The sequence below is a fragment of the Barbus barbus genome, assembly GCF_936440315.1.
Source record: "Barbus barbus genome assembly, chromosome: 2".
NCBI classification, from domain to species: domain Eukaryota; kingdom Metazoa; phylum Chordata; class Actinopteri; order Cypriniformes; family Cyprinidae; genus Barbus; species Barbus barbus.
This window is the reverse complement of record NC_136730.1, coordinates 4,683,777-4,696,785: the sequence shown is the minus strand read 5'-3', so window position 1 is coordinate 4,696,785 and position 13,009 is coordinate 4,683,777. Positions and strand designations below refer to the sequence as shown.

General features: G+C 38.2%; 1 protein-coding gene across 1 annotated transcript in view; it reads left to right on the top strand.

Moving 5' to 3' along the window:
* The window catches only part of LOC306876936 (Fc receptor-like protein 5), a gene marked incomplete at both ends in the record, with an annotated part of 53,488 nt that extends 50,434 nt beyond the window's left edge, over positions 1-3,054 (top strand). The window contains one exon of the mRNA XM_079428388.1: positions 2,780-3,054. Coding sequence (XP_079284514.1) covers positions 2,780-3,054 — 275 coding nt within the window. The remainder of the gene's footprint in view (positions 1-2,779) is intronic.
* Between the last annotated feature and the right edge of the window lie 9,955 nt (positions 3,055-13,009).

Below are 13,009 nucleotides of genomic sequence, written 5' to 3'. Positions count from 1 at the left end.
TCATGGTTTTTCTCTCACCACCCGCGTAAAGAACAACTGCTGAATTACTTACTGTTTTTTGACGAACACCAGGGTTGTGTTGTAATTTAATTACCGTCTGAATCCACATCTCTGAGTTTACAAGATGAAAACCATTTAACATTCAGTGTTTAGTACGTTTTTGACCACTGCCGAACACCGTACGGTAATTGTTGTATTCGCTGTAATTTGCATGCATGTTTATTTCTGAAATGCTGTAAAGTATTAACAAGAACAATATTTTATAACTGCTCCCGGGGGAACAGTGCGACCGCATCAGTTACAAATGAGTCTTTATTATGGGGTAACACTTGAACATTCAGCTGTAGTCATTTATAAGTGATTATTTAATGATGAACTAATCATTTACAAAACTGTAAGGGAACTGTTGTGTGTGTGTCATGTGTTCCTGCCTCTTGTGCCCATATTTGGTTTGTTTCCTGTCCTTGTTAAATGTAATCATTAGTTTAATTCTTGTCAGTTCGTCTCATTATCTATGATTTACCTGTGTATTTATAGTCCTGTCTGTGTAGTGCCATTTTGTCTGGTCTACTCATTAACCCCGGTGTGTGATGTCCTTGTCTGCCTTGCCTTGTCCTGTCCTGTCATGTCCTGATGTAAAGTATATTGTTTGAAGTTGTATCCTCGTCTGCGTGCTCCTGGTATCTCCCTCGTGTGTGCACCGTGACAAAGACATGGTTATATATTCATAAATGATTAATAAGTGATATGTTAATATTTTTTCTGTTTTGTAGATTGTTATAAATCATTTACAAGTGATTAGATGATGATGAACTAATCATTTACAAAACATGAGTTTATGTTCATAGATGATTAAGTAATATGCTAACGATTTAAAAATCTGTCGTAAGTTATCTTAAAAATAGCATATCATGAAATAATCAAACAGATCCCAGATTACTGGAATGGCAACATTGTACTGTTATCTCACAGCGTTAAAATACTCCATGTGTGTCAGAGAAGACATCTGTCTACACCAGGCTTCCTCAAATCTGGCCCACTCCTGCAGAGTTTAGCTCTAACCCTAATCAAACACACCTGAGCTGCTCATCAGAGTCTTCAAGATCAGTAGAAAATCACAGGTAGGTGAGTTTGATCAGGGTTGGAGCTAAACTCTGCAGGAACCTGGTCTACATCCTCACCAGTCACCGCTTACAGTGCAGCACACACTACAAAGGATTCAAAACCTGTTGTGTAAACACATCAATAAATCATTTACTAAGCTTTCTGCATCCCCTGATCTAAAGTGTTAACTACTTCAGTTGTAAATGTGTTACACATCATTTGTAGATCTTTCACCCCAGTGTGTATACACACACAACCTGTAACCGGCAGGTTTATAAAACATCTACAACTGATGAGTAGTTTATAAACAGGGGAAGCAAACAGAGGAAACAATGCAAAATTCATTTGGGACATGTATGGTTATACAAACAGAAAAAAGAAAAATCTAAGAGCAAAGCGAGCAATGAAAAGCTAAACAGACAGCACTACAGAAACTGCATCACGTTGGTTGATGAGAATATTGTGATTTGTTGTGAATCTCAGTGGTTGAAGGTGTTTCTCTGGGCAGCAGTGAATCCATCAGAGAATCGACTCTCGTATCAGTTCACCAGCAGTGTTGGGGAAAGTTACTTTTAAAAGTAATGCATTACAATATTGCGTTACTCCCTAAAAAAGTAACTAATTACGTTACTTAGTTACTTTTTATGGAAAGTAATGCGTTACGTTACTTTTGCGTTACTTTTTAAATATGAGCAGGGCTTGATTGTTTTTAATACAAGAAATTACATTAATACAAATGTAAAAGCCCTGTATCTTGTGAAGGAAAAGTAAATTCACGTCTGTAAAGTAAAACTCAGGATAAGAAGGTTTAACACTCTTCGGCAATAAAAAAAACAATGAAGCACAATTGTTAGTTATCTAAAGTCATTTTTGCTTATTAGTCTGGTTGAACTGGATCATCAAAAGTCAGCAGCAAAGGCATTGGTTAATAAAATGGGATTAGATACATTTGTGTTGTTTAACATATTTAATTATTGCAGTTTGCGTCATATTCTGAGTTTGCACTGATTCACTGATTCTAGATTCACTGTTTTAATTCATTTTGATGAATACTAAATCTGTTTTTTTGCGAGTGGGATGAATTAATGCACATTCACATTTAGTCTAGAACTACATGTTCACAGCGCACTGTCAGTCAATAAATTAGGAAAAAGTAACTGGCGTTACTTTTTTGAAAAAGTAACTCAGATATTTTCTTGTAAATGAAAAAGTAATGCGTTACTTTACTAGTTACTTGAAAAAACGAATATTATTACGTAACTCGCGTTACTTGTAATGCGTTACCCCCAACACTGTTCACCAGTCCTCTGACTTCATTGTGTGTGATGCTGACGTTGCTTATAAAAACACAGAAAGACACTTTCAGTTCATGTCAAATAAACTGAAATAGATATGTTTCAGTGATCTGCATTGTGTTGAATGAATGGATGTTTCATTATTATATTCATGTTTCTTCTGTTTTTAGTGCTGATGTCCTTCATCCACGCTGGACTCACTCAAGGTAGTGCTGCTGTACATTTGATTTATTAAACAAATCTGAATTGTTTTGATGTTCTTTCATATTTTTTGCCCACAGTGCAGTGTTTTTCTCACGAGGAGGTTTTGAGTTCATAACAGTGATTGATACAATGATACTGTAGGTGATCAATATTTACTCATATGTGTATTAATACAGAGAAACCAAAACCTGTAATGAAGGTGACTCCAGATCAGCGTGTGTTCAGCGGAGAGACAGTCACTCTCACATGTGACATACAGAGAGCAGGAAACACTCAGTGGACATACATCTGGTTTTTTAAAGATGAATACACTCAGTATCCATTTACAACAACAACAACAACAGCACAGTACAGTTTCACAGCTTATGTTTCTAATAGTGGTGAATACAGCTGTAGAGGAGAGAGATCAGACATCAGTGCTGCTGTTACACTGACTGTATCAGGTGAGTGATCATATTCACATCTGATTAATACTCATTTAACATCAATATTTGTTGCTCCAGGCTGCATAAGTTTAGTATTGTAGCTCTGACTGATTTAACTGAACTGAATATATAGAAAATGATTTGCTAAAATAATTACATTAACAGCAACACTGAAATAACAGCATACAGTTTATCTGTCAGTCAGATACATGTGAACGTTGTATTTATTACTATAACCAACATTTTCTTTCAGAGAAACAGAATCATCACGTATAAACTGTCCAGTATAAATACATATATTATGAATAGTACAATGAAATTTCAATCATTGAAAACATTCATCTTTCTTTCTTTCATTTAGTTTAGTTGTTTTAAGGGCACAGTTTTTTTCATGCACCTGTCAGGTTTGATATTTTTAGGTTTTTGTTTTTTCATAAAGTGTGTTTTTTTCAGACTAGTGGAAAGAAAACATCCTAAAGACACTGTCAAGTGTTTCTTTTATAGCACTTTATCTATTTGTGTCACTGATTTCAATCACAATACATATTTTTAAAAGCCGTTTTCTCAAAATGAGTTTTTTCTCCTTCACTGAGCCATAAATCTCTTCAGTAGCACTTACACACCAAACTTCAGTTTTATATCCTGAAGGTTTTACAGAGGGATTGGTTCATATATCATTTGCTTGATTATATACAACATTTTATTCCCCCCAAAATTGTGAAAATATACCTTTTCCTGTCTGTAAACAGACACGTATTTTCTGAATTATGGAGTGACAAAATGAGATTTTTGACTAATATGTCAAAAAAAAAAAAAAACTGACATCATCCAGTCTTTAGATTTTTGTACTAGAAATGTATGCAAATTTGTGCATATTTCATTAAATAATGACTCATTTGCATATTTAAACTAACTTTTTAGAAGACTTGTAATACAAAAAATGTTTGCAAGTATCAGTGTAATCAGTCAGCAGGGTAAGTAAGGCGTTAACTATTAGTTTGGGGGGGGTTTTTTACCCTATTGACCTGCAGTGTCTCGCCTTAAAGGAACACTCCACTTTTTTGGAAATATGCTCATTTTCCAACTCCCCAAGAGTTAAACAGTTGAGTTTTACCGTTTTTGAATCCATTCAGCCGATCTTCGGGTCTGGAGGTAGCACTTTTAGCTTAGCTTAGCATATATCATTGAATCCTATTAGACCGTTAGCATCTCGCTCAAAAATGACCAAAGAGTTTTGATAATTTTCCTATTTAAAGATTGACTCTTCTGTAGTTACATCGTGTACTAAGACCGACGGAAAATGAAAAGTTGTGATTTTCTCGGCTGATATGGCTAGGAACTATCCTCTCATTCCGGCGTAATAATCAAGGAAGTTTGCTGCCGTTCCATGAGTCCAGCAGGCGTAGTGATATGACGCAGCGCTTGAAAGTAGTCCCCAGCTCAGTATCCTATGATATAGCTGGGGACTACTTTCAGGCGCAGCGTAATATCATTCCCCATTACCCAGACTCATCTTGCCTGATCACCTGTTGCTCATTATCTTGTGAACTCACCCTGCATAACCCCGGGCCGTATTCACAAAACATTTTTCATCAGTTTTCCTAAGTAGCTGTAAAAGGTCTTTAACCCTTGTGCACTGTTTGTTTGGGAAATACACTCATACTGTTTGGTGTCTTTTTTTACTCAGTTTATTCATGTTTTTACTCCACATTTTTTTTGGAGGATTTATAATATTTGTAATTTATATAAACTGTTTTTTATGTAAACTTCACTTTATAAAAGACCCACATTCCTAATTTTAATTCATGAGGATAACATGGCCAAGGTGCCATAGTTTAATGCCAAATTATTTCCATCTATTTGAAAACAAACACTTTTAAAATAAAAAAATAAAAAATGAAATTTTAACAGCAGCCACCAGATGGCTCTAGAGCATTACTCGATGACTCATTTAGCCATTTCCACATAGATGTAGATCTCACTTTTTTTATTTTATTAGAGTAATGTTAAGAGACTACAAAATCATTATTGTAATAATAAAAATAAATATTCTGTCAAAGTTTACCATTTTTTTGTACTGTGTGTGTGTGTGTGTGTGTGTGTGTGTGTGTGTGTGTGTGTGTGCATTTACTCCCCATTGTGGATGTGCTGTGGTGTCCACCCATCATTTCTCTGTGTGTTCTTTGTTGTAGCTTTGTTGTTTCCTGCTCTGTTGTAGCTAGTATTTAGTCATTTAGCAGATGCTTTTATCCAAAGCGACTTACAAAATGAGGACAACAGAAGCAATCAATAGTAGTATTAAAACAACTACAAACAGATCCAAAACTAAAAGCTAAAACTTTATAAATACTACCTATACATTTACATATACTATTAAAAATAAAGAAATTAAATAAAAATGATAAATGCATACAACAAAATTTCAAAAGTTAACATTTAAATGAAAAGCAAAAAAATAAAGCTAACAACTATTAAAAATATTAAAGAACAAAAGGTATGAGTATATAATGATTCTAACATAACACTAAGCCAAACACCAAAAAAAACAACAACAACTAATATATATATATATATATATATATATATATATATATATATATATATATATATATATATATATATATATATATATATATATGTTCAACCACACACACATACATATATATTATAGCGGCAGCCTGTAGCCGCTAAGAGGCTGAGTAGAGGGATTAAAGATGACGCGTTTCCATTGATCCAGGTGATAATTTATTATAACATTGAAAGAATAGCAACATGATGATGACGGTAAAGTAAACAAAAAAGAAATAAAATAAAATAAATCTAGACAAAAATGAAAACGGTCAACAGAAAGTGAGCGTCCCAGCTACTCACCCCCTTCCTCCATGCCAACCACATGCAAACTAACAGGTGATATACACCTAAAACAAGTGACGTCACAAACCAAAAAATAAATTTCAAAATAAAAGACATCAACCCAAACCTGGCACCTACACTCCAGCCCCTGATTATTACACCCAAAAACTGTAATAATCATAATACAACACAATCATACAAGTTACACATCGTTGAATACGTACCCGCATACATAGAAATCGCAAAGTTTTATTTCACAAATGAACAATGTATACACGTGTGTGTGTGTGTGTGTGTATGTAAATGTCCAAGTAAACAGGTCAATTAAAACGGTATTTAGTCAAGTCTTTAGTAAGTCATTTGAGAGCTCTCACAAGTCAGTCAGTCAATCAGTCATAGAATAGCCTAGTTAAAATCCTCCGTTTCAAGAAGGCGGCAAACTTTAGTAATGGGTCTGGTCAAACAGGAACTCTTGGTCTTGATTCTTACTTGACGTATCAATCCCTTTTTATCCTTTGTGGTCTGAATAATCTTGCCCATTATCCATGAACTCCTTGGAGAAGTATCATCCACTACAAGCACAATATCTCCCACTTGAAAATTGCGTTTCTTCACCAGCCACTTCTGGCGTTCTTGTAGTTGAAGTAGGTACTCCCCGATCCATCTCTTCCAAAATAGATCCGCCATATATTGGACCTGTCGCCAACGTCGTCGTGAATACAGATCGTCCTTGTTAAATAGTCCAGGTGATAAAGATGGTTTTGTTTTTAAGAGGAGAAGATGGTTTGGAGTAAGGGCTTCCAAATCATTAACATCCAGAGATGCTCTGGATATTGGACGATTGTTAAGGATTGATTCGATTTCACAAAGAAGTGTGTAAAGACCTTCCTCGTCTAAACTTTGCCCTCTAAGGATAGAATTTAGAATCTTCCTTACTGATCTTATAAGCCGTTCCCAAATTCCTCCAAAGTGCGAACCAGCCGGAGGATTAAAGTTCCACCTAATTCCTTTTTGAAGCAGAAATGAATTGATCCGATTATTATTCCAGCTTTTTATAGCCTCCTGCAGTTCACGTTGGGCACCAACAAAGTTTGTCCCATTATCCGAACGGATCTCGACAACTTGTCCTCGACGTGCAATAAATCGTCTCAATGCATGGATGAAAGAATCTGTGTCAAGAGAATTCGCTATCTCAAGGTGAACAGCTCTTATAGTTAAACATGTGAATATCACTCCATAACGTTTTACAATGCTCCTTCCCCTTTTAACTTCAAAGGGACCGAAGCAGTCCACTCCAACATGCGTGAATGGTGGTTTGTCAGGCGTGACTCTATCTTGTGGCAAATCTGCCATTTGCTGGTAACCCGGGATTCCATGAAAACGTCTGCAGACCACACACTTGGACAAAATTCTTCTTATAGAAAAATTCCTCCTCTGGTGGTGGTGATGGCGCAGTGGATAAGACACATGCCTTTGGTATGAGAGACCCGGGTTCGAATCCACTGTGAGACACCAATGTGTCCCTGAGCAAGACACTTAACCCCCTAGTTGCTCCAGAGGTGTGCGACCTCTGACATATATAGCAATTGTAAGTCGTAATTGTAATTTCGTCCACAATGTCCAATGTCATGATGAATCTGTCGCAGAATCAAATCTGAAATGTGTAGATCCTTGGCCAGTATTACTGGATGCTTAACTTTTTCAGGCATCATAGCCTTGTCCAGTCGCCCACCAACTCTGATGACATCGGATTGAAGCACGGGATTAAGTCTATAGAGTTCACTATTCCGTTTTACCAATCCATCTTTCCGTAGACTAGCCAGTTCCTCAGAATACCTCTTCTTTTGGCAAAGACGAATAATCTCCAATTCAGCTCCTTCCAACTCATCTGAAGACAACAATTTTGCAGGCATATTGGATCTAAATTTTTGTATCTCTTTCTTAACAACAGTCTCTCGTTGCAACTTGTCCATATCAGAGTATGCAGTCATCAACCTTTTCCTTTCCTTGCTGAGATCAACTAGAATGTTCCTGAATCGAAGGATCCAAGCTACGCCTTTTTTCAATCGCATCCATGAAGAGTAGTAATTAAAATATGGCATAAAATCATACTCTTGATGAACTTGCACAGTATTCACCAGAACACTCCTTTTCACTTCTGGATCACAAGAAGACATCACACCTACATCAGTAGGATCCACAGGCCACAACTCTTGTGGTTGAACAAGAAATGGAGGACCAGAAATCCATATTTGGTTCTTTAAGAATGAATCAACCTTTAGACCTCTGGATGCTAGGTCAGCTGGATTGTTTGATGAATTCACATGCCTCCATTGTCTGATTTCAGAAACACTCCGAATTTCAGCAACTCGGTTGGCTACAAAGCATTTGAATCTAGAAGTCTCATTTTGGATGTACTTGAGGACAGAGGTGCTGTCGGTCCAAAATACCGAATCCTGAAGTTTCATCCTCAGCTCTCTCTTCCACAACTTATCCATACGACCAGCAAGTGTGGCAGCTGTGAGCTCCAAACGAGGAATAGTGATAGGTCTTAAAGGTGTCACTCTGGCTTTACTCATTAGAAGACAGGAATGAGCACATTGTTGATCATTATGAAGTACTAAATATGACACCATGCCATAACCCTTCTCACTGGCGTCCGAAAAGTGATGCAATTGGGCAGATATAGCTTCTCCAAAATTTTCCGGCTTTAAGCACCTGCGGATCTCGAATTTCTCCAATTCATGAAGTTTCTCCAACCAACTTGTCCATCGCTGAATGTACACTGTTGGAATAGTGCTGTCCCATCCAATTTTTTCTCTACACAGATCTTGAAGTATCATTTTGGCACGTAGAATCACAGGAGACAGAAAGCCAAGAGGGTCATAGATGGAACTAATGATAGAAAGAATTCCTCTTCGAGTAAGAGGTCTGTCCTTGATGGTCACCTTGAACTTGAAGACATCAGACTCCGCACACCACTGCACACCTAATGCTCTTTCCAAAGGTAGCATGTCATGTTCCAAATCCAAGTTCTTAACTTTCTTGTCTCGGTCTTCCTCAGGGATGGCATTTAACACAGTGCGGCTGTTACTTATCCATTTAGTTAATCGGAATCCACCTTTAGCACACATTTCCGTGAGCTTCTGGTACAAATCGAACAGCTTCTGAATCTGTAGACACAGATACAAGACAGTCGTCTACACAGAAGTTATTAAAAACAATGTCCACGGTCTTGGCATCATACAGATCCTTATGGTCCTCTGCACACTTTCTCAATGCATAGCTAGAGCAACTTGGAGATGACGTTGCTCCAAATAAATGCACAACCATTCTGTATTCTTCCAGATTGGCATCAATGTTTCCTCCAGTCCACCAAAGAAACCTCAAGAGATCACAATCATAAAGATTTACCTTAACCTGATGAAACATCGTTTCTATGTCAGCCATCAAGGCAACATACTCCATTCTAAATCGCACAAGAACACTCACCAGCGGACTTGTTAAATCTGGACCTTGCAAAATTTGTTCATTCAATGATGTTCCCTGATATGATGCTCCGCAATCAAACACCACTCTGATCTTTTGCTTTTTAGGGTGATAAACACCATGGTGGGGTATGTACCATAAGCGTCCATCAAGTCGTTCAAGTTCAGCTGTGGGAACCCTTTCAGCATGGCCTTTAGCGATGACACTCTCCATAAAGGTAGTATAGTCAGCATGAAAAGAAGCGTTTCTTTGAAGCCTTCTTTTAAGATTCAGAGCACGTTGTTCCACGATTGCTCTATTCCTTGGCATGACTACACTTTCGTTTTTAAGTGGAAGACCAATGCAATAATGCCCATTGGTAAGTCTTGATGACCATGAAACAAAGTCCATGAATTGATGATCTTCCTTTGACAATCCTTGCTGTTCCTCTTGAACACATTCAGGAAAGTCACCCTTGAACTGTTGCTCCCATAACTCATCCAATTTCATAACGGTGATCCTATTGACCGTCATGTGAGAATGTTCCTTAACAGCATACTCTTCCTGTGGCTTGATTGGTCCATTAACTACCCATCCAAACATGGTTTTAATAGCATATGGACCACTGTCTTGACAGCGGATAATCTGCCATGGCTCCAAAGCCTCTGGCACATTAGCACCAATCAATAACTCCACACCAGCATCAATTGAAGGCAAACATAGATGACTTAAATAAGGCCAACAAGCAAGATCGTTTTGTGTGGCGATGTTGGTTTTACCTACAGGCATGGTCTTCTGTGTGTATACCTCTGGTAAAGCACAGTAATGCTCTTGTTTCAATCCTGACACTTCCAGATCTTTCAAAACATAACAGCAAACGGATTTGTCCTGACTCATGGTTCTCATTAGAATGTTAACTTTCTTTGCTGAAAGATTTAGCTTGGACATCAAACTCTCTGTGCAGAAAGTTGCAGAGCTCCCAGAGTCCAAAAAGGCATAGGTGGTCACAACTTTACTTCCTTTCTTTGATTTCACACATACAGGAACGATAGACAATGCACAAGTTTCTTTACCAGCCCCAGTAAGAGCACTGGACTGGAGCGAGACCAAAGTACTTTCCACTGTTAACTTTGACTCATCCTTATACTGAATGTCTTTTCTTTCTGATGGAAAAATATGAAGAAGACTTGGATGTTTGAGGTGACATATTTTACATATGCTTCTCTCTTTACAATCACGGCTGAAATGTCCTGTACATAAACAACCGAAACAAATCCCCTTTTTCTTCAGAAAATTCATCTTTTCTGCATGGGATCTTTCAACAAGCCTTTTACATGAGTCCAATATATGCGCTCCTTCACAGAAGAGACAGGTTTTATTCACAGCCTTCCTAACACACTCCTTTATACCACTTGCAGTAACTGTAGTGGCAAAACTACTTCTAGGTTTCGAATAAGGCAATTTGGCATTCAGGTTTCTACCTCCACTAGGTAGAACATCTTGAATGTTTCCGAATACCGGATCTGTGACTATTTTCACCTGTCTTTCTACAAAGTCCACAATATCAGAAAAGCAAGCTGGATGGTTACGTCTTTCCTGTAAATCATATGCCACCGTTCTCCATCTTTCTCTGAACTTATAAGGAAGTTTTGCAAGAACAATTTGCATATTAGAGGCAAGATTCAACTCATTCATGTAACAAATGTTCTGCATTGCATTGCAGCAACTCCTAAGAAATAAGCTGTAGTCCTGCAGAGCCTTAGCATCCTCCGATCTTATCGTTTGCCATGAGAGCGCTCTTTTCATGTAAGCTGAGGCTATTCTTATCTCATTACCGAAATGCTCCTTGAGCGAAGCCTTAGCCTTCATATACCCTTGCGAAGGAATCATCAGTTGACAGCTTCGAACAAGCTCTTTAGATTGCCCTCTAGTATACTGTTCTAAGAAATGCAAGCAATCTGCATGACCACTTGCTTTCTTTTCCACCACCTCCTCGAATGTTCGCATAAAGTCGTGATAACGCAATGGATCTCCATCAAAAAATGGGACCTCCCTTGATGGAAGCGAAGACAAATTATGTTGCTGAACTAATAGGGCAGCAATTTCATTTTGCTTGTCAATAAGCTTAAGGATACTTCCTCCTTCCAAACCATCCTGTAAACGCGATCCATGTGCGACCTGCAAACTCGATCCATGTTGTGCACCGTGCATTCCTGGTCCATGTCCACCATCATGACTGATGCTGGGTAATGCAGAATGTGTCAACCTTGTATTAGAATTTACAATCTGTTGCTGTTGTTGAGCGCACTGAGTTGGAAAACGCATTGGATTCTCTGGTGCTGCTTGAGCCTGTGTGTAAAATACAGGTGGCTGTTGTGGCATTGAATGTGAACTCGAAGGAAAAAATGGCTCCTCATTTGGTTTAAAGGAACTGGTTCCAATATTTCTTGCCCTTAGCGCACTGGCATCAGAAGAATTTATACAAGCACTTTGTTCTGATCTCACGTCGCTATACACTTTCATCTTAGCCATGGATACAGCAATTTTAGTGTCCAGTTCCATTTGTTCTTTTCTCCTCCTCAAATCCTCCTCCTCCTTCTCCAATACATGTTTCCGTGACAACATTTTTTGATGTGCTAACAAGGCTGCCATTTCGGCCTTAACTTTAAGATGAGCAGATACAATGGAAGATCGACTGGTTTGAGATCCATGAATTGTTGTCGTTTTCCTGCCCACGTTAGAAACACTATCGGTTGGCTGTATTTGATTCTGCACATCACCATCGTCCATATCACAGTTCGGATGTTCACTTGGAATATGCATATTATGAGATGAAACTGGTTCAGCAGAAGGTGGAATATTAGAATCACAGCTTAGTTGAGGTTGAGCAAAATTGTCCATTGCTCTTGAATCATGAATGACAGAAAGTGATAGGCAAGGATTTGCATAACGTTGAGTAGAATTTGATTCTGATATTTGACCATTTTTCTTCAGATTCTTAGCTTCATTCAACCATCGTTCAACATCTTCCACAAATCCATCATTGTGCTTAGAAATTGCATCAAACCACTCATTTTGTTTGTTTTGTTCCTCAGGAGGAAGAAAAGGAAGTATTTCTTTATGCAACACAGATGCATCATCTTTCAAACATTTTAAGGATCCCACCATTGAAGACAATTGTAAAGCATTTTCATCACATTCCATGAGATCTTTCATTGATAAAATTAAGCTCTTCATTTGATTCACCTTAGACTTGCGATCCTTTTGCAATGTCTCAATTCTAAGCGCCAAGGCCTTTGCCGTAAGCTTAGGCTCTCTTTTACTGCTTATAGCAGCGTGCGCAGACTCATCTGCGTCCATTTCTCACAACGCAATCCCAGTAATCCAACAGCGCTGTATTCAACGCGTAGATCAAGCCAACAATTTCATGAATGGGCGCAACACCACAACACGAGTGCGTAGTAAACTTGCACTTCATTCCACAACATTACACGACCGCTATCCATCCAATAAGCTGCATCCAGACACTACACGGCCTGCGACAATAGCTTCTTCTCATTCAATAAACAGCAATGTTGCAGCCAAACACAGCAAAACCGCTCACATACCTCTTCTGCCGTCAGGATACAGAAGCGCGATCTCACTTCAGTGTGTGCGTCA